The sequence below is a fragment of the Rattus norvegicus genome, chromosome 15, assembly GCF_036323735.1.
Source record: "Rattus norvegicus strain BN/NHsdMcwi chromosome 15, GRCr8, whole genome shotgun sequence".
NCBI classification, from domain to species: Eukaryota; Metazoa; Chordata; class Mammalia; order Rodentia; family Muridae; genus Rattus; species Rattus norvegicus.
In genome coordinates this window covers 20821336-20843368 of record NC_086033.1, presented here as the reverse complement: position 1 = coordinate 20843368, position 22033 = coordinate 20821336, and the positions used below count along the sequence as shown (strand labels likewise).

At 42.3% G+C, this 22033-nt stretch overlaps 2 protein-coding genes across 7 annotated transcripts in view; one reads left to right on the top strand and one right to left on the bottom strand.

The window, feature by feature from the left end:
* Window positions 1-11828, top strand: part of Txndc16 (thioredoxin domain containing 16) — a 74121-nt gene extending 62293 nt beyond the window's left edge. For 3 of the 6 annotated variants that reach the window (XM_039093784.2, NM_001427814.1, XM_039093786.2), the window contains 5 exons: window positions 1208-1292; window positions 3459-3597; window positions 6287-6447; window positions 7726-7916; window positions 10712-11828. In XM_039093784.2, the coding sequence (XP_038949712.1) occupies window positions 1208-1292; window positions 3459-3597; window positions 6287-6447; window positions 7726-7916; window positions 10712-10977 (842 nt within the window). In that variant the 3' untranslated portion in view covers window positions 10978-11828. Of the gene's footprint in view, window positions 1-1207; window positions 1293-3458; window positions 3598-6286; window positions 6448-7725; window positions 7917-8789; window positions 10679-10711 lie in introns of those variants that run through there. The other 3 variants (XM_063274391.1, XM_039093785.2, XM_063274392.1) reach the window with 2 other exon arrangements.
* The window catches only part of Rps10l6 (ribosomal protein S10-like 6), a 489065-nt gene that overhangs the window by 433724 nt on the left and 33308 nt on the right, over window positions 1-22033 (bottom strand). The window lies entirely within an intron of this gene.

Sequence of the window (22033 nt, the reverse complement as noted above, 5' to 3'; positions counted from 1 at the left end):
GATTTTGGTAAATTGTGTTAATTGTGTAACTGCAAACTATATTTGCTACTCATTTTTAAGTGGGGTTTTAGTGCTTGGTTAGTGAATAGTTTAAGGTAGCTAAACATTAATGACATTAAGGCTTGGTCACTGTATTCCAGTTATCTTCCCTCATTATAAAACTAAAACTTGGTTTAGTAATTGTTCTAGTTTCATTCTAGTGCTGAGACGCAAAGTCCAACCCAGAGCAGTTCAGGAGAGGAGGGGGCTTATTCAGCTTACACTCCCAGGTCACAGTGCGTCCCTGCTGGGCTGCTGCAGGGACAGCCGGCACCCCTGCTAGGTGAGGCTCCACTACAGGAGCTGTCTAAGCCACCAGCGCTACCTCCTCTCCAGCCTCCCCAAGTAACTCCTCACAGTGGGACCTCAGCCAGGGCTGCCTGCAGTTGGGAGTCCATCCTGACTGATGCAGGAAAAAGGGGGCCGAATCAAGCCACCAGTCCGTAAGCAGGAATCCCTGAGAGCCTCAAGCTCAGGACTTGGAATCCAAACTGATCCCCACCCTGGAAACCTCGGCCCTGAAAAGCTCCGCCCCTGCTAAGTAACTCTGTACAAGTCCTGCCTTCTTTTCAGTTCGTTGCTGTAAGCATTTTCATACTCTGGTGATTTTACACTCCGATCATTTCATACTCACCCCTCTCTTCAGGCAGAATGTAAGAAGACAGCTGTGTCTGTTTCCCTTGCTTTAGCAGGCAAATGAAAAAAATATTTATTTGGTCATTCTATATGATTAGAGTGCTATATATTTTTTTAAATTATTTTCATTTCATGTGCTTTGGTGTTCTGTTTGTATGTCCATGTGAGGAGTCAGGTGGAACTGGAGCCGCAGACAGTTTTGAGCTACCTTGTGGGTACTGGGGATTGAACTCCAGTCTTTTGGAAGAGCAGCCAATGCTTTTAACCGCTGAGCCATCTCCCCAGCTCCTGAGTTCTAGAAATCTTAAAAACACCACATTAAGAGAACATTTGTTTAGGGAACCACAGTTGTATCCGGTCAGTAGACACCTCCTTAGGTGTGCCACGAAGCATTCATTTTAGCGGTTACGTGTGTGCACTGAAGCACCAGCCTTTGAAGTTTAAAGGTATAGAGTCTGCCATCTGGGAAGTCTGTCTCAGCTGCCCAGCACACGTGACGTCTCACGAGCTTCTCTCCTCTCTGTCTCTGCAGCGAAAGAGTGTTTCCAGAAAGCAGGGAAGCAGCTGAGAGGCTCTGTCCTCACAGGAGTTTATTCTGAAGATGACGCTTGGATACTGTACGTTTACTGCTCTTCTAACTCTGGGGCACGTGAAATGATGTGGTGTAATGTATGGCTTGTCTTCCCACCATTGATGGGAGATTTAGCAGAACCGCAGGATACTTCTCAACCAACTCGCAGAGTGTCTGGGGTTTCCTACACACGTACTCTGGTCTGCCATTTTCCTCCCCCCTCCACTCCCATGTGTACCCATCCACCCCAGTACTCTAGAGTTTTAATTTTCTTCCATGGAGAGGTCTGAGAAGTGCCATGCTGCTAGATTCTTTAAATACTCCTCCTGCAGCGACCCCAGGAGAGGTCTTGGACTCACACTTATTTTGAGGGCACCTACAAAAGTGGTCAGACTTACTTCTGCTCCTACATCAGTTGTAGTCTTTGGATCCTGTTACTTGTGCTTTGGGTTTTCCTTGGAGTTTTTATAGTGTTGAGAATTTTACTTCTTGAGTCTTGTTTCTATTTGCCACTGGAGAAGTATATATAATATTAAAACTTCCATTGTTCTACCACTGGAAGATGGGGTTGTGGTGGGTTACCAGTATACTCTAGTTGCTGTGAATAAAGGGGTGGACTACACATTTGGAGATCTGTATCAACACATCACATTCACCATGAACAATTGTGTGTGTGTGTGTGTGTGTGTGTGTGTGTGTGTGTAGACTTACAGTAGAGGAGATATTTTGTGTGTGGGGTGTTACTACAACCCCCTTTTTACTCCCAGATATCTGCAAAGCATTTCTATGTCCACTTTAGCCTGTTTAGCTCCCTATCAAAAGACACAGAAACCTGATATTTTTTATTAAGCTGCAAGCCAAACTGGGCAGATTCTGAACTATTCTAACCTATATTCCAGCCACAGACCCTGTGCTGCTTGGTAACTGAGCCTTGCTCTGTTCCTTGTGTGTCCCCAAAAGCGAGCTTCTCAGGCTACATCCTGCCTCATAGCGACCTCCTCCTCCTCCTCCTCCATTTGTCTTTTCTCTCTTTGGTCCCTCCAGAGACTACCCACTTAATCCAAAAGTCCACCTTCCTCTCTTCTCTGCCCTAGCCTAGGCACCAGCATTTTACTTGCCAATCAGAGATTATTGGGGAACATTTTTTACAGCACATTGGTCAATAAAGTGTCCATGTTTAGACTGCAACCTGATCTTGGGGTACAGAACTCAGCATCTGAAAACACAGCACAAGACCAACCCCAGCAGTTTGTGCTTTGGTTTTTCTGGCTACAATGTTACTAATTCTTTTATTTTAAACTCAATTTTTTTTTCATTTTGAACACTTCTTATTGTCTGCTGTTAATTTGCATTTAAGATCTAAAGAGCTTGGACAATACTCTTTTCAAAGTGTTTGGATTATAAGCAGCTAGCGTATCAGCTTGGTACCTCCTCTGGTTATCTGGGCTCTATACCAGTCTTTATGGTATCATAGTGTCTGTACTTGGTTCTGGCGTAAGTTAAGTTCTCCACACCACCTACTTTTACTGACAGTTCACACAGCATTTTTCACTTGATTTAGGGGATTCGGGTTACATGAGATTTAGTAACACAGGTGGATTTTCCACACGCTGTCCAGAGTACATCATTGGACTCCAGTGGGTGCCAGCCTTTGTTCTTTGAACCCCATTTAGCTGTAAGACAGGATTACTAAGACTACTTTTAGAAGGGCTCCGATGGATAAATGAATATAGATAAGGCATTAACTATAGTACCTAGCAGATTGTACACTTGCCATTGACTCAGGCCTGCAATGAGCAGTCCAAAAAGGTGGACCACTGTGTCCCAGGTCCTATTTAGACATTTTCTTGAGGGCAAATTGAAAAGAAGACAGCTTTAGATTATGTCTTCTTTCAGATTGTCATTACTCCTGACCTTTCTCAGATAACCTCACATAGAAATTTGTCTGGAAATTGAAGGAAATTTCTCCTTAGCAGTAGGGCTTTTAACCTGTTTCTTTGCTGTTGTTTGAGAGAGTACCTCAGTATATAGCTTGGGTTGGCCTTGAATTCATGGCCACCTTTCCTCAGCTCTCATAATAGAGATTGCAGTGGATATCATCTCACTAGTTAGCTTCTGTTGCCCCCCGCCGGGAGGTGCTGGGCTGATTGTTCATGTTTTTGGTGACTTGATGTATCATGGTTATAAATTTTAATAGTATATTTCTTCATAGGTCAAATAAATATGCTACAACCCTTCCAGCCCTGCTACTGGCCAGACCCAAAGAAGGTAGAATAGAGAGCGTCCCACTAGACACCACCCCGGTACAAGACATGGTTCAGATACTAGCAAATGCACCACTGGAAGCATTTGTGAGTATATTGTATATAATAAGGAAGTTATTTGGAATAAGATTCCGATGGATTGTATATATTAGCACATAATTATTCAGCTTTCGAAGGCTCTGGAGTGTCATGTTTTGTGGCTGAATACTTGTCTGATTTTGTTATTCATTTTCTAGTGCGCTGCTAAAAATTTACTGGCTTCCTGGGACTGAAGTGTCCAGCGTAGGGTGAACCTTGTTATAATAAAGATGGTCTAGACAGTCAGACTTCCTGGCTGCAAATTCTTCTTAGTCCTCAATGGCTCTGTAGTGTGTTTGCTGTTCCCAAGATTTCCACGTGTAAGGTGCAGAATCATTGCTGGGAGTAAATGTCAGAGGAGTGCCACTTTGTAGATGGTGTCTGGCCTTAAAACATTCAGCAAGTGCTAGCTATTGTTACAATTTATACAGTTTTACAGCACCACCCTCTGACCCCCTTTCTAATGCCCTCTAGTGGAGTCACACGCACAGCAGGGTGCAGTCTGGGTTACTTGAGTTCATCAGCTAGGATACTGCACATTTATACTTCTAAAGCTATGACTGGACACTAGGGTCTCGTTCCTTGTCACAATGACCTAAATGCTAATACACTGGGCAGACTGCATGAAAGACTACACAAAGGGTAGACTTCAAAACAAGTTTCTTCGTTATCTTGAGTCTCTCCCCCCAACCCTCCTGCTAAATTAACAGGTTATAATTAATCAAGTAACTGAGTTAATGTTTCCAGGGTGTAGTTTTCCTAAATCATTGTTACAGTAATTTTTAAGAGACATGTTATTAAAGAAATGCTACCTTAATATATACAAAGAATAGTAACTTTATATTTTTTCAAATAATACAAAAGTAATCGAGAAGGAATTTAGACTCAACTACAACTTCTCCAGGTTTAAACTTGATAATATATTTCTCCAAAATCTAAAAATAATTCCCTGTTTCTTCTTATTTTATTACTTTTTTTTATAGTTTAGTTGTTACTCCTTTACTGGTTGGCCCTCCCACAGTTCCTCATCCCATTCTTTCTCCCCCTGTCTCTTCTTATATTAAGTATATTTTCATGGAAGAAAAATATAAATGCTTATTTTTAATATCCCTCCATATTCATTTGTGTTAATGTCGTGTTTAACCAGTTTCCCCTTGGTAGATATTTGTCATCTTTCAGACAGCTTGGTCTTTCCTTCTTGACTGTAAGGGAGAGGAGACTGTCTGTCACTGACACTGGTTTTCTCACATCCCTATGTTATTAGTCATCCTCCTGCAAACAGGCTGATCTGTCCAAGTCACCAATCTGATACAGAATCCGCGGTTCCCAGGAGCTGGAACACCGCCTGGTCTTGCAGTTCCACTTGCCCCTTTACTTCCCCAGGCTGTCTTCCTTCAGCTCGTTGATGCCCCACATGTAGCCGTAACAGCTCTCTGTCTTTTCTGAAGACAGCTCTCAGTATCTGTAGCCCTGCTGGAGTACAGGCCTGGCCTGTCAGGATCTTACTCTCTTCAGGGACTGTATCAAGACGACACTTACTCACACTATCAGTTCCCCCACCTTGTCTGTTTGACAGGTTGGCTCCCTTAGCTGTCAGACATGAACAGCGTCCAAATATCACAGCACTCTGAATATCTCTTCTAATGCATGAATTCCTGGAGGGCAGGAAGTTTCAGGCTTCTTATTCTTAGTACATGAGCTGAGCAGAAGTCACTTTCATCTCATGTTTCTGGGGCTCCATGAGATCTGTCATTGTTTAGGAGGGGGATGTCACCCATATAAGAGATAGACAGTTGATAGAACTGATGGTCAGCCCAGTGCATTTGAAGAAGCAGACATAGGGTTTAACTTGTGATGTAGGAAAATCCAAGGTGATGGTTGTGAGAATGAAGAAATGGAAGAGTGAGCGAGAAAGGGAAGGGAAAGGCATATGCCAGCTTGTGTAAAGGTCGTTGGCATTATTTTAAAGAGTCAAGTTGTTGATGAGGGTTTCTAGTGACCCAGTGGAACCGGAAGCTAGCTGGTGGGCTTGCATTCTCCTCCCACCGAGCCGATGGGAACATTTCCCATCTGGAAGGAGATGCGTTTCTAGCTCCCAGGTGCCTGCAGGGGGCACTGCACTACTGCGGATACCCGCGTAAATAGGAACAAGAACGGTAGAAAATTCGATTTCTTACTCCTCACTACATTCCTTTCAGTTGCTTTAAACCCAGAAGAGGGAAGGATGGCTTTTGGGCTTGTTTAGCACATCTTTAATTGTTTTAAACATCCAAAAAATCCGTATGTTTGGAAAAAGTAAGATAATCAGGGATAGTGGGGAAAAGGTTGTAATTTCAAAATTTAGCTTATGTTTTAACTTCTAGTAAATTAAAAAAAAAAAAAACGTAGTAGAGGAAGTGTTTATCATGTGTGTACTGGCTCATGTGGGTCCAGAGTCCAGCATGAATTATTATCGAGATACCAACCACAGTTCTTAAAGTCAGTAATTTTGACTGTAAGTCACTACAGTGATGTAGGATCGAATACGAATTTTTAAAGATTTACTTACTGTGATCAGATCTCTGAAAGAAAATGTGTGAATTTCATTTTATAAACTAAAATTGCATGAGTGATTTGAGCATTGTTTCTACTTTATGCTGTATCATGCCCAGTTTTTATTTGAGGGATTTTGATGCTTTTTTTTTTTTTTTTTATATAGCCAGAGATCACTGTGGAAAACCTTCCCACATATTTAAGATTTCAGAGACCGTTACTTATCTTGTTTAGTGATGGCAGCATAAATCCTCAGTATAGGAACATTGTCCTGGCACTGGTGAGACAGAAGCAGTTGGATTTGTTTACCCCTTGCTGGTTAAATCTGTAAGTATATGTTGTATGGTTTTGTTTTGTTCTAAGAGGTAGGCTGGAGGGAGGCTGTGTATGGGATCTGCCTAAAATCACAGCACTCATGAGTTCAAGGGCTATTGAAGGAGTAGAATTATTATATTTGCATTAGGAAATGAAATTCTATAACCCCCGAGTTAACATGGAGCTAATAAGATATTTTTCTTTTTTTTCTTTTCTTTTTTTTTTTTTTTTTGTTCTTTTTTCGGAGCTGGGGACCGAACCCAGGGCCTTGCGCTTCCTAGGCAAGCGCTCTACCACTGAGCTAAATCCCCAACCCCTATAAGATATTTTTATAACTAGTTTCCTCAGATAAGTTCAAAGATGGCCTTTTTTAGACCTCTTATCGTAAACACTGTAGGCAGTATTCCCTGATTTTAAAAAGTAGTTGGTGTCCATTGAGAACAATGGCAAATAAGAAAGTAAGCACTCTGATATTTACCAACTGCAGCCTGTTTGTGTGCTGAAAGTCACATTAGAGACTAGCATTTAGTGCGTCCCTTTGTGGGAGTTTTTGGTATGTTTTCTAGATGAATCACTGGTACTTCATTAAATGACGGTGAGCACAGTTCACATGTGCACCCATGACCCTTGTTCAGACCCAGGATAAAAGGCATGCTTGTTAAAACTTAACTGAGAAGCAAGAATAATGTGGCAATGCACATTTTTGTTGTAGTCTTATTAACATTACATCTCACTCTTGAGGGAAAGTTTACCTCAGTAACTTCTACTGTGGGCACCTAAGTAATGCTTTACATAACGTGACGTGTACTGCATCAGGAAGCTAGACTTCTTTAAGGTGTAGTTTCTTGTAGGAATGCAGTTATGGTTTTAATCTTTAATGTGTAAATGACACTCCTTTCCCAAGGAAAGGGGAAATCTTAGGGGAAAGAAACGTTTGCAACAGGAGGCATCCTGTTAGACTCACATAGCATGCCAGTTTGGGGCTGATACGAGATGAGGTACTTAGCTAAACCTGAAGGAGAACCTTCTGATTGGGCCAAGCCCATGTTGATTTTCATGCAAAGCCACTGGCTGCCTTTTGTTCCCTTCATGATAGACTGCCCCGTATCACAGACACTTTCAAAGAGCCTGGTTGCTAATATAGTTGTAGGTCTCTCGGTTTTGGTGAAGTCTTTTCAGAAGCTTTCCAGCAGCCTAGTAATTGAAGCTTATTGCTCTATAAATGATTCTTTTCTTTTTTTTGTTGTCATAGAAGGCACGATTAACACACTCAATCATCCCTTCTTGCAGAAAGAACACTCCAGTGGGGAGGGGCGTCTTGAAGGCGTATTTTGGTCGTCTGCCGACTCTTCCTCAGCTGCTCTTGGTGAATCTGCATTCGGGTGGCCAAGTATATGCATTTCCTTCATCCCAGCCTCTAACGGAACAAAGCCTTGTGTTGTGGCTTAAAAATTCACAAGCGGGACTTGAAAACCCCATCAGTAAGTCTTCAGTTTCCTTGCCAGTATCCTTAGACATGCGAGTCTTGTAATATATATAGTTTGAAAACCTGCCACTTTGGGAAAGTGAAAAGCTATCGCACCATCTTTATACACAAATCCTCCTATCACAGCTTGTTTTTAAAAGCTGACTTCCTATGCCTATTTATATAGTTTATTTCTTTAAGAAATAGTTTAATTAGGCCAACCAAGCTTTTTAGTATACTTTCTGGTCAGCTATTTTTTCTGATATGTTAACTTGAATCAGTCTTTTTCTTCTAATGACTAGTATTTTATTGTTTTAAATATTTTACACCATATCTTTTGATCATACTTTTTCCTTCAAGTCCTGCCAGATCCTTCCAACTCTCTGCACACCTAACTTCATGTTCTCATTCTCATTCTCTCTCTCTCTCTCTCTCTCTCTCTCTCTCTCTCTGAAAAGAACAAACCAACGAACAATAATAATAGCAAAATGGAAAAGTGAAACTCAGTCAGACAAAAGACACTAAAAACAAACAAAAAACCCCCACAGAGTCCATTTTGTTTTGAACGAGGACTCTGGTACTTGAGGCTGCCATGGGAGGAGGCTGATAAACCCAGTGACTGACTGACGTCACACCTGAGACGAAAAGATCGCTCCAGGCACGATCAGTCCCACATAGCTTCTTTATTAGGGATGGAACTTTGTGTCCATGTCCCCTTCTGTGTGCTGGGATTTTGTCGGCTTGAAGTCGTGCAGGCCTCTGCATGTTGTCAGTCTCTGAGGTAGTATGTGTGTCTGTCCTGTTGTGTCTGGAAGACAGTTTCCTTGGAGTCATCCATCTCGCTGGCTCTTATGGTCTATCTGGTCTGTCCACTTCCTCTTCTGCATAGGTCAGTGAGCATCGAGGGGAGGAGTTTAATAATGGCATCCCATTTATGGATAAGTTCTCCAAACTCCGTCATTCTCTACATATCGTGACCAGCATTTTAAAATAATATGAAGATTCACTGCATGACCCTCATCCGAAAGAAGTTATCTAATCATTGGGTATTTATAGTTCAGTTGACTCCATGACACGCTAAAATTATTACTTGTGTATAATTAACTTTAAAAATGGACTTGTTTTCATAAAATGTGTGGAAAAAGATAGTGACCCAGGAACAGAAAATGCTTCAAGATGAAGGCATTCCGAGTATGAGTAACAATGTTACATATATTCCAAAATAGTTCTTTCTGGAATGAGTCATAGAAGCAGTTACTTTTCGAAGCCAGGGAGATGGCTCACTTGGCTGCCCAGGAATGAGGCAGAGTTTGAGTGAGTGGTAGCAGTCACCTGCCATGCCTTGCTGTGGAGCCAGCTCCATCAGTGAGCTCCGTAAGAGAGGAAGACCCCATGACTTAGCTTGCCTGGCCTCCATGTGCACACACACACACACACACTCACACACACACACACACGTGTGTGTACACACTTAGGGTTTCTTTTGCTGTGATAAATATGATCAAACAACATGGGGAGGAAAGGGTGTCTTTTGCACTCACACATCATGGGCCATCACTGAAGGAAGTTAGAACAGGAATTCAAGCAGGGCAAGGATCTGGAACCAGGGCTGATGCCAAGGCAACGGAGAGGTGACTACTAATTAAGGAAACGCCTTGAAGGCCAGAAGATGGCATCAGATCCCATTATAGGTGGTTGCGAGCCACCATGTGGTTGCTGGGAGTGGAACTCAGGACCCCTGGAAGAGCAGACAGTGTGAGGCATTTTCTTAACTGAGGTCCCCTCCTCTAGGATTGCTTTAGCCTGTGTTAAGTCGATGTAAAACTTTTCAGAACACAAGTGTACACACATCAAAAAAAGTTTAACAGAAATGGTAGCACACATCTTTAATCCCAGCACTTGGGAAGGGGAGGCAAGGAGATCTCTGTGAGCTTGAGGTCAGCCTGGTCTAGATATGAGTTCCAGGCCAGCCACGGCTACATGATGAGTCATCTTGTCAATCAATCAATCGATCAATCGATCAATAAAGTAAAATTAAAGCAGGATACTTTTTAGGAGGACAAGACTAGAGTGGGTGAAGCCTGTAGTTTTAAGGGTTTAATCTACAGTTTTAAGGGCAGTCAACTGAATCAAGGTGACAGGTATAGATGGTTTCTTATTTATTACTCTGTGTGTGTGTGTGTGTGTGTGTGTGTGTGTGTATGCATGCACGTGTGTGCATCTGAGAGTGTACATATGTACACTGTATGCATGCAAGAGCCCTCAGGAATTAGAAGAGGGGTCGAGTTCCCCGGAACCTGAGTAAGCCACCCAGTGTGGGCACCGGAAACTGAACCCAGGTCATCAGCAAGCTCTTAACCATCAAGTCATCTCTTGTACCCTCAAGTGACTACTTGATAAGTGACTGCTTTCTTCTGCTCAACTTTGCAAATTACTTTTTTCTTATTTAAATTAAAAAAAATTTTTTTGGAGACAGGATTTTTCTGCATAGCCCTAGCTGTCCTGGATCCACCAGCCTCTGCCTCCAGAGTGCTGGAACTGAAGGTGTGCGCCACCATGCCTGGCTCTTAAATTTAACTGTACGTAGTTTTAATCATAGTAAACACCCCTCTTGTTGTGGCTTGTCTACTTTGATACACAGATTGAAATTTGATAAGCATTTGTCAGTGTTGGAAAGTGAGTCCTAGTAAGTGGTGTCAGGTCCTTACTTCACCACAAACACAAACAGAGATGGCTGAGAAGGCCCTCCTACAAATACAGTGATTTCATCTCTGTTAACCACGAAAACTCTTGGTCGTCTCTTTTTTCCAGCAGTCTTATCCGCCCAGGAGTGGAGCCCTCCTCTACCAGCCTTTGATTTTCTAAGCATGATGGATGTTCCTACATCTCGGGCTCCCACAAAGAAAGTTCTGGAGTGTCAGAAAGAAGCAGAGGTGCAGGAGAGGGCTGGGCAGCAGCCTGGAGACAAGTCAACAACCAGGAGAGAGCCGGTGGAAGTGCTCAGAATAAAGCACTGGAACAGAAGTAACCGGCCGAAGGAATCACGGGAGCCTTTTCACCATGACAAGGAGTTGTGAGCGGACCTCCTGGGACGGCCTCTCTGTGGCTCAGGAAACTCAAGATCAATCCTGTTAAGGAACAAGACTAAATTATGTCATCTCTAGACAAGTGCCATTGAATGGGATTGTGATACAAATGACATGTAAAATTTCTTAGAGGCTACACTTAAAAACCATAAAACGAGTAGATAAAATTGACTTAAAGTGTACTTCATGCAGTAAACCCCAGACAGCTTAATTACTACAAAAATGTTGAGAGATTTAATTTTTAATGTGAAGTCTTCAAAACACTGTGCATTTTACACTTAATGCCATTCCTGACTGTGGAGACCCACGTTTGAGGGCTTCTTAACCACAGGTGGTACATGACTGCTGTATTGGACAGCCCACTATCAGACAAGCACCGGTGTGATTGACCTAGTTCTAGCCATGGTGTGCATTTGAATCAAATTGGAATAACTATGGCATCACCGTTGACTCTTGGTGGAATCATAGCTGGCAGTTGTATTTATTTTCTTGTAATCGTATTAAACCAATATTTTTCAGTTCTGCCTTTCAGGGTATTCGGCAAAATAGAGTTTTAATATTATGACTTGGTGATACTACTGGCCTCTACAGGACAGAGGTTGGAGTCCCCCTACACCTCAACCACTCTACACTGGATAGATGGATTCTCCATCAAAGAATGGTCTTTCTTTTAATGTCATTAGTTGCCAAGGTTGCAGAATTAGCAACCTTGCAGCAGCCTGCAGCACAGTGGGATCTCCATGTCTTCTTAGTCTGCCCAGTTACTGTGTTTGGAAATCTCTGGACATTAAAAATTGAGTGGCTATCGTATCCTGATTATTAAAAATCATTTTTTAAAAAAAGATTTATTTATATTTCCTTATGTTTTTGACATGTGTGGCTTGCATAGTACGAGTGAGCTTCATAACTGGAATTTTGTAGCTAAATTTCAATAAACCTGTCTGGTGTGTTTCATTGTAACAGATAGGGCTTGCTGCTGTCATCTCCCCTCCTGGACTTGTTTCCAGTAGCGTGGCCCTCCCTGTGCCACTCATTTCTTTCTGATGAGTTCCCATGGGGAACTCTCAACGTCGTCCTAATCTTTGAAATGCTTGTTAACTGGGCACCCAGAAATGTGATTCTTTGTAATGTGTCTGTGCTTCCGCACCCATCAGTAAATGCTCCTTCTCTGACTTTGCATCTCTGGGGCCCTCACCTGCTCTCTCCTTGGCCTCTACTTCTCTTGGGCCGCTTACCCCTAATTCTCTTAGTTTCTTGGGTTCTAAGCAATGAAAGTTAGCCAAAGCAACTTCAGCTTTGGTTAACATAAGCAAACAGGAGTTACTCATAGAACCAAAAGAAAAATTAAACTGGGTTTTAAGAAACTGGGAATCTGTGAAATTCTGGGAATGGTGTGTCAGGAGCTCGTGCATTAAGATCAGGAGAGTTCAGAGAAAGCCTTGGTTGGGGGTGGCTAAGTTCTTTAAGCAACAGCCCTGACAAGAATTCCTCAGTGCAGAAGAAGTAAACTACGGAATAACCAAAATTGCTCAGACTGAAACCGGATCCTAAGTGTGGAGAGGCACGAGGAAGTCAAAGACTGCAGATGGCACCGTGGCTTACATGATTTACTGATCCACTAGGGACAGGCATTCTCTGTGATGGCCTGTGAGCTCTAATCCCCTGTGAGCTAGTTGGACTTGCCTTCTCCTACCTCACCATGTTCAGGCCAGCCCTGCTCGTCTGTAGCTTTCAGCCTCTGTGATGAAATGCTCAGTCCCTGAAACTCCTGGGCTTCATTGAAGAAGCTGCTCTAAAAAGGTATTTAAGCTGCAGAGATCAGTGTCCGGCTTTAGTTATAACAAGCAATTAAAAACATCTTGAGAATTGCTCTTCAGCCCAAGGTGCAGGATAAGGCTATTTCCATTTAACATTACTTGATTCTTAGTTTGTGTGTATGCGAGTCTGTGTGAGTTAATGAACACCGTGTGGGAGAGGAGGAGGCTAAAAGGGGGCAGTGGATTCCCCAGAGCTGGAGTTAAAGGTAGTCATGTAGCTGCTGGGCAGCAAACCCAGGTCCTCTGCTAGAACAGTGAGTGCCCTTCATGGCCGAGCCATCCCTCCAGCCCTGTATTTTCTTTTTCTTTCTTTTTTTTTTTTTTTTTTTTTTTTTTTTGGTTCTATTTTTCGGAGCTGGGGACCGAACCCAGGGCCTTGCGCTTCCTAGGCAAGCGCTCTACCACTGAGCTAAATCCCCAACCCCCTGTATTTTCTTTTATCCTGAGAGAAGCCACAGCTTTTCTTAAGGCATTGGGGAAAACAAAGGAGTTGAATTCCAAAGAATGTTAAGCCCTTTCATAGAAAAACAAGACACAAGATCTGTTTCACCTTGGCAAGAATAGGAAGGAGGCTGACCCCCAAGCAAGACATTTGGTATTTTTTACTCTACCTGCAAATAAGTTAGTTTTGCCAGACAGTACTGGCAAGAACTTTATTACTTTCCCCACTGAACTCTGATCCGAGTACAGATCTCTCTGCAGGTTTCTTTACCTGCAGTTTAGAGCAGAGAGGCCCGAGTGCACCTGTACACAGTGGGATGCATTTCCAGGGACAAGCCTCAAGCTTAGAGGTGCATGAACACTTAGCAGTAACTGTTTCGTGTGCCTGTTTACTATAGCTTTATTATTACCGTATAATATTATAGGCCATTAGTTCTATGTCCCCCGAAAGATAGGCCAGAGCAATGGCAGGCATGCAAGAGACTCAGGATTGGGATAGAAATTGAAAATGTTAATTCTTTAAAGGACAGTGACAAGAACCTGGTGTAAACCCAATACTAGAGGTGGAGGGAAGAGAATGAGAGGACAGCCTCCCCTACTCAGTGAGATCCTGTTAATGGGGGAGGTAGGATGAGGAGGGAGCTAAACGGAGAGCACTTTCCTTGCATGTACCAGGTCCTGGGTTCTCTCCCCAGCACCATGAATAAAATACATGAACTCCTGCCTGGTGTACAAGGAGTATCAATTGAGAAAAGGTCCTGACATGACACTTGGTCGCACATTCACTTGGGCTCCTTCTACAGACATCAGTAAGTTCTCATGAGAAAGACTGGGGCAGGAGATTCCCCCTCAGTGGCACTTAAGCAGGAGCAGTTGACCTAATGCCTGGATTATGAGCAGGAAACACTCCCCTCTACAGACATTGTACAAAACTGAAGTCATTAGTCACTGGTTGAGATCTGACAACACTTCCTGTTCTGGTGACCCTAGCTTTTCTAAGAGGCATAAAAACAAAACTCATTGCTGTGAGAGGCAGGGACTCTCATAGACCCACTCTCTCAAACAGAGATTCACCACTCAAATCCCTTTCAGGAACTTCAGACATTGTGATAACACAGTGGTGGACATGTAGAAGACCGAGGTTCTGAATGTCTGTGACCTGTTGGTCCTCTCTAACAACGTGACACACGAGTTTAGAACTGAAGGATGGGATGCTCAGGCAGATCAGGAAGACAGCATTCTAGACAGAAGGAACAAGGCCCAGAAGACTTGAGGAAAAGCCTGACTTTCTTGAAGAACGGAATGGAGCCAGTATGCATCACATCTCACGGCGAGGCAGTAAAGAGAGAAGCCTGGAGAGCTGGGAAGAGGCAAAATATTATGTAGCATTTTGGGAGTGTAGAGGGCAAGGCATTTGAACTCCTTGTAACTGCATGAAGAAACGTAAAAATTACGGAGTATTCTGATTGCTATTAAGGAATGGCCATGGGGTGGCAAAAAGATGGAGTTGGGGTGTGTTTTACCAGTTAAATCTTAATACCCAGTTGCCATTTGGGTGCACATTTTGAGGGAAAAGATGAAATCACATGACTTGAGTTTCTGACGTTAGTAAAAAAAAGTGATTCCACAGACTGGAGTGGTATAGAATACAGAAGATTGGGTGGGCCAAGGATCCCAAGATCTGATTTGTCTACATTAAAACTGAAGCCCTACTTGATCACAACGGCAGATGCCAAGTACCTAGTAGGATATGTGAATCTGGGGTACAGTGGAGAGAGATTCTTCATTGGCCCAACAAATAATGAGTGTTTATTGTCTGTAATGAGTGTAACGTCTGTTTGGAGCTGTTGGGTAGTGTGAATGAAACAGACCCTTCATTAATGTTTAACACTCAGTACAGGTTATCTAGGAGATAAATTAATTTACAGGTGACAACCGCTATGAGGGAAGAGAAGACAAAGGGAGATGGAGAGGATATGGGGGAGGGTCTTAGTTTGGGTTTCATTGCTGTGAACAGACACCATGACCAAGGCAACTCTTAGAAGGACATTTCATTGGGGCTGGCTTACAGGTTCAGAGGTTCAGTCCATTATCATCAAGGCAGGAGCATGGCAGTGTCCAGGCAGGCAAGGTGCAGGCAGAGCTGAGAGCTCTACTTCTTCATCTAAAAGAAGCCAGGAGCAGGCTGTCTCCCATGTGGCTAGGAGGAGGGTCTCAAATCCCATCCCCACAATGCCACACTTCCTCCAACAAGGCCACACCTTCTAATACTGTCACTTCCCATGGGGCAAGCATATTCAAACCAGCAACCAGGATTATTGTTAAGGAAGCCCTATTGATAAAATGAGTGTGTGTGTATGCGCGCGTGCGCGAGCGGGGTGGGCAGGGCGAGCGGCGGGGCGAGCAGCGGGCGGGGGTGGGACGGGGGGGGGGCGGGGGGGCGGGGGGTGGTGGTGAGCAGGCATTAGGCTATCAGTGTGTGGTAGTTTGAATCAATGCCTCAGGTTGGCTCATACTTGACTGCTTAGTCACCAATGGGTAGATTGTTTGTAAAAGATTAGGTGTGGTCTTGTTGGAGGAAGTCTATCACTGTGAGTAGGCTTTGAAGTTTCAAAATTTCACTCCATGCCCGGTCTGACTTGCTCTGTCTCTCTGTCTCCCTGTGTGTCTCTGTCTCTCTGTCTCTGTCTCTCTCTTTCTCCTAATGCTTCGGCTTTTTAATACAGTTCTTCATGTTGTGGTGACCCCCAAGCACAAAATGATTTCGTTACTACTTCATAACTGTAATTTGGCTACTGTTAGGAATTATAGATATCTGATATACAACTTCCAAAGCAGATGTGACCCAAAGGTTGAGAACTGCTGTCCTAATTAAATGCTTTCTTTTATAAGCTGCCTTGGTCACTGTGGCTCTTTGCAGCAATAGAACAGTGACTAAGACATGGTGATACCAAAAACAAATTTAAATGATAAGTAAAAAAGCCACAAAAAGTTTCTTTAGAGGATCTGACGAGAGGCCAAACATTTCTTAGCCAAAAATCTAAATGAAGGTGAAAACTGGAGAACTATAGCTACGACAATGTCTACTCATAAAAGTGTTTGTTCTTGTGATCAACCTTTACTCCTTACATTTCCCCGGGCCATTTTTGTCCTCAATATTTCAACAAAGACACAAACGCTGAACTTATCATAAATGTCCTTGTTAAACTGGAGAATTTCAGGATTTTGCTTTATAACTTCTTCCTAGTTATCACCCGCAGAACAGTTCAGGTAGGAATGACTGAAAAATCACAAAATCCTTGATAGTTTTCCCTTTAAGTTGTCAGGCATGTGGTTACTTGAGCAAACTTGCAGTTTAAAGGGAAAAACCATAAAAAATACAAAAAAAAAAAAAAAAGAAAACACGGTGTCAAGTTTCTCTAGCCACCATGGATCTGATGGTCTAAAGATGAGGAAAGAGAATTTTTAGTCTTGGGGAAGTTTTGAATCCTGGGAGCTTCTGGTGCCTTTAGAGCCCTTACCCTGTGGGACCCTGCAGTGGGGTTCCTAAGCCGCTGGGCAGAGATTGGCTCTATGTGTCTGGGAGGTACATGGAAGACAAGTATGTCTGTGAACCTTCCTGCAGGGCATGGGGGCACAACTCAAAGGCTTGGGTCTACCCAGGGTGGAAAGTTGGAACGTCCTGGAACAGTTTTGTTGAAATTAGAAGAAAGGGGACACCTAGACTTAAAGGTGCCCTTTTAATTTCTATGTGGGAGCAAGTTTGGGTCCCAGAAGTCAATGAGGAAGGGGATGATAGAGAGGGGGAGGAGTTAGGGAGAGGGAGAGGGAGAGGGAGAGGGAGAGGGAGAGGGAGAGAGAGAGAGGAGGGGGATGAGAGAGAGGGAGAGGGAGAGAGAGAGGGAGAGGGAGAGAGAGAGGGAGAGGGATGAGAGAGAGGGAGAAGGGACAAACTCTTCCTCTGCACTCTCAGTGATTACAGGAGACATTCCATCATTCTGGAATGAGGAAGAGGAGGTGTTGGCGGCAGTGGCATCTCTGAGAATTTGGAATTATAGCCAGCCTTTGGGATTTACGAACAAAAACAGATGCAACCTGTAATTCAAACAACAAAACAAACCCTCAAGTGATTAAATTCACTCTAAAATATTTCCGATAGTTCTGCAGTAAGTATCACGTAGAAAGTAAATGCAGTTTTCCTAGGGAAAGATACCTTCACAGGAGGTGTGTACGGGCAGCATTGAGCAAGGAGAAAAAGGGCTTCCTGCGAATAAGAATTAGCAGAAACTAACAGCAGAAACGAATCAGTAATGACTTCAGATACTAAAGTTACTAGGGACAAGATTGTTTTGGTTTCTTAAAGTCTTTTTATTGGCAAACAAATTTTAAGATTTATTCCCCCTAGTTTTGTGAAGAGTTTGTCATTGAGATTTTTGTATAGAACACATTGACTCTAGAGACTGTTTTTGGACGGGACCCTTTCCCCTCAATTTCTTTCTCAGCACGTTTGAGGTTGATGCATAGAAAGCCTTCTGATGTTTGTGTTGATTGTGTGTCCTGCTACTTCGCAGAAAATGTCTAGGTTTTCTGGTTGAGTCTTTAGGATTTTGGGGGGGGGGTAGATGATCATATTATTGGCAAATGAGGACAATTTTATTATTTTCTTCTCTGTATCTGTTTTCTTTCTTTTGACTTAGTGCTCTAGCCAACGCACGAGCGTCACACTGAATAAGTGCAGAGAGAATGGCCACCCTTGTTTCATTCTGATTTTACAACGAGCGCTTGCAGGTTTCCCACAGCTAGTATAATCCTGGTGTTTTAGTTAGGGGTTCTATTGCTGTGACGAAGCGCTGTATCCAGAAGCTACAAGTAAAGCAAGTATAGTTCAGCTTACAGGGGTAGGTCATTGTGAAGGGAAATTAGGGCAAGAACTCTAGGCAGGAACAGAAGCAAAGGTTAAGGAGGAACGCTGCCCACTGGCTTACTCTGCATAGCTTGTTCAGCCTGCTTTCTTATACAGCTTAGGACCAGCTGCCCATGGTTGGCATCACCCACAATGGGCTGGGCCCTCCCTCATCAATCACTGATTAAGAAAATACACCAGAGAAATTGCCTCCAGCCAGATATTTTAGGGGTCTTTCCCCCCAAGTTGAGTATTCTTCTTTCCCCAATAATTGTAGCTTGTTTCAAGTTGACATAAAACTATCAAGGACACAGATTAAACATAAATATAGAGAAAGGTTAAAAGTGAAAAGGGGGCAAGGGGTAGCTGGAGATAGGACTCAGGAGTTAAGAGCACTGCTTCCTCTTCCGAAGGAGCCAGGCTTGATTTTCAAAACCTACCATGGCAGTTTATAACCATCTAGAACAGTAATCCTGGTCAACACCCTCTTCTGGCTTCTATAGGCACCAGGCTCGTATATGGCGCATAAATGTACATGCTGGCAAAACTCCAATACACATCAAATAAATATAAAAAGCTTAAAAGTAAAAGAATAGGAAAAGACATTCAACGTAAGACTTCTACATAAGAAAAAGGCTGTCAGAAAACCATATCACATGAGAGAAACATTAAATCAAAAATACTAGGCAGTTGCTCCATAATGATAATGTCAGCTCACCAGTATGTTCAGATAGCTATAAACTTCTCTCTTATCTTCAGTGTAACATAGGTGTTTTCCTTGCCTATATGCTTGTCCACTGCATGCGTGCCTGGTGCCCTGGGGCCAGAAGAGACTACCCCAAGCCCTTAGAACTGGAGTTACAGATGGTTATAATGTGTCGTGTGGATGCTGGGAAACATGGGATGAGGTCAGCTGGAAGGGCAACAATTGCTTTTAACCTCAAAGCCATCTCTCCAGTCCCAAGATAGCTATAAACTTTTAAATTACCTTGTATCATTGTAAAAATATATGAAGTAGAACTTAGCAGAGCTAAACAACTTCATTATTATTCCATTTTCAGTACCTAATTAAATCAGGAAAAAGCAAGGCAAGTTATCAAGGTTTTAAACAATGCTGTTGATATACATAGCTTTGCCCAAGGACCGCAGAACAGATATTCCTTTCAAGACTTTAAGAACGTTTATAAAAGTTTCCGTACTGGCCAACGAAGCAAGTCTCAACTATTGTTAAAAGATTAATGTAGTTTATACAGCGTGCTTTCTGACCACAGTGTAACCAATCAAGAAAACAATAACAAAACAATACTTAAAGGGGCAGTGTTAAGCATGTGACTATGTAAGCCCAAGATTGGAATAAAATCTGGGCGCCACATTGCTTCTCACTGCCAAGGCTTAGAGGCCGTCCTGGTTAGCCTTAAAGGTCAGGTTAATGGAGATTAGAGTCATCTGGGGGGTTGGAGATGTCTGTGACAAATTGTCTTTCTCGTTAGTCGATGAGGAGGGCTACCATTCCCTACGCAGGGTGGTCCTAGGCTCTCTGAGAAAGGCAGCTGAACAGAAGCTCGAGAGTGAGTTAGCAGGTAGGGTGGTTTCTGCTTCAAGTTCGTGCTTGAGTGCCTGCCTTGAGTTCCCTCAAGGATGGCCTGTCACCTAGAGTGCAAGCCAAAGAAACACTTTTGCGCCCTACATTTCTTTTAGACTAAGTGCTTTTTGCTTGTTTTATCACAGTAACAAGTATCTATCTATGTATCTATCATCTATCTATCTATCTATCTATCTATCTATCTATCTATCTATAGATCTCTCTATATATATCTTATATATTCACTTGGTGAAATAGTAGCATATAAAAGCCTTTCTTGTCCATTATGTTTCTTGAAAAAAAAACTGTAATACCTGAAAATAATAGTAATATGGCCTGCTACTAAGTTATTGAGGAAGCAGATAATTCAGGTATCATTTCCTTTTAGAGTTGATTTTAGTGGTTTAGAGCACCGACTGCTCTTCCAGAGGTCCTGAGTTCAATTTCCTGCAACCACATGGTGGCTCACAACCATCTGTAATGGGGGATTCAATGCCCTCTTCTGGTGTGTCTGAAGACAGCTACAATGTACTCGCATAACATTTCACATTTTCTTAAACCTTATTTAAAAAATACTAAGATATGCTAATTGAATCCTACCCAAGATTTAGTTTGAATAACCTATGATTAAGTCCTTACATCGACTTTAAGAAAGAATCTGGATCCACTGAAATATTCCAGACCACCCTCCTGACTTCAAGTAGGCAAAACATCACATCAGCCTTTTAATCAAATAAAGGACTCATTTCCTCTGGCATGCTACCCAGCCTGGATTTTCTGTTTCCTATGTGGATGTCTTGTAAAGTTATGAGGGCTACCTTTGGATAATTAATTTTCCTCACATTTAAGCTTAATTCTTCCTTAGAAATAATATGTAGCAAGCTAATTTGTTCTTGGTTCAGTGAACTCCCCCAACCTTCTGCTTTGTTGCAATGAAGGTGACTAATGTGTTAAAACCAATACCCAAAGCTACCAGATAGGATAATAAAAACATCCAGTCTTACATGACGTGGTTTCAACAAAGGTGAGCAGCAAGTAGATCCCTTTAAATTTCAATATATATATTGCAATTTAAAAGGAACCGTTTTATGTTTTGTAAACATAATTGATAAATCCGAATGTCTAGAATCATCTGAGAGAGTTAATTAACCAGCATAGCAGACCAGTTAGAGAACAGGGTTTTAGTTCAGGTTGAAGAATCATTAAGGTCACTAGCCGTGTTTTAATTTGACCTGATCGTAATGATGTCCTAATCCTTCTCTCTTGGGTTATGAAAGTATATAAACTCTTCTTATTTCAAAGAGGCTACAGGTAAGAAGCTTTGAAGGAGACTTTGGACTTTTAAATCCTTGGAATGGTTTAAACACCAAAGCAATTTTGAAGTTGGATTGTATTTTATAAGTGGTTTTTTCTTTCAGTTTGTTTATAGGGTGGTCTATATTTATTGATTTTTGAATATTGAACCATCCCTGCATCTCTGGGGTGAAGCCTACTTGATCACGGTGGATGATCTTTTTGATGTATTTGTGGATTTGGTTCGCAAATGTTTTATTGAGGATTTTTGCAACAGTGTTCATAATGGAAATCGGCCTGTAATTGTCTGTCGTTGTTGGTTATTTCTGTGGTTGAGGTATCAGCATAACTGTGGCCTCCTCAAAAGAATTGGGCAGTGTGCCTTCTATTTCTATTTTGTGGAATATCTTGGGTATTGGCATTAATTCTTCTTCAAACGTCTCATGGAATTCAGTGCTAAAACTACCTCCCTTTTGGGGGCTTGGAGACTTCTAATGACTGCTTCTATTTCACTAGGGTTTATAGGTCTGTTTAAATTCCTCATCTGGTCTTGATTTAACTTTAGTGAGCTATGTATCAAGACTGTTATGTATCCATTTCGTTTAGCTTTCCCAGTTTGCGGAGTACAGGTTTCCACAGTCTATCTTTAGGATTCTTTCAGTGTCCTTGGTAATTATTGTGATGTTCCACTTTTTACCTCTAATTTTGTTCATTTTGATCTTTTCTATTCTTTCTAGTTAATTCCACTAAGGGGTTGTCAATCTGACTCATTTTCTCAAACAAACACCTCTTTTGGTTTGAAATCTATTTTGTCAAATGTTAAAGTGAATATGCTGTCTTGTTTCTTAGGTCCATTAGCTTGGGAAAAATAGCTCTCACCCTTTCCCCTGAGGTGATGTCTAGCCTTGATATTAAGGTGTTTATCTCAGCTGCAGCAGAAGGATAAATCATGTTTTCACATCCATTGGATTAGTCTGTGTCTTTTTATTGGGGGATTAAGAGCATTGACGT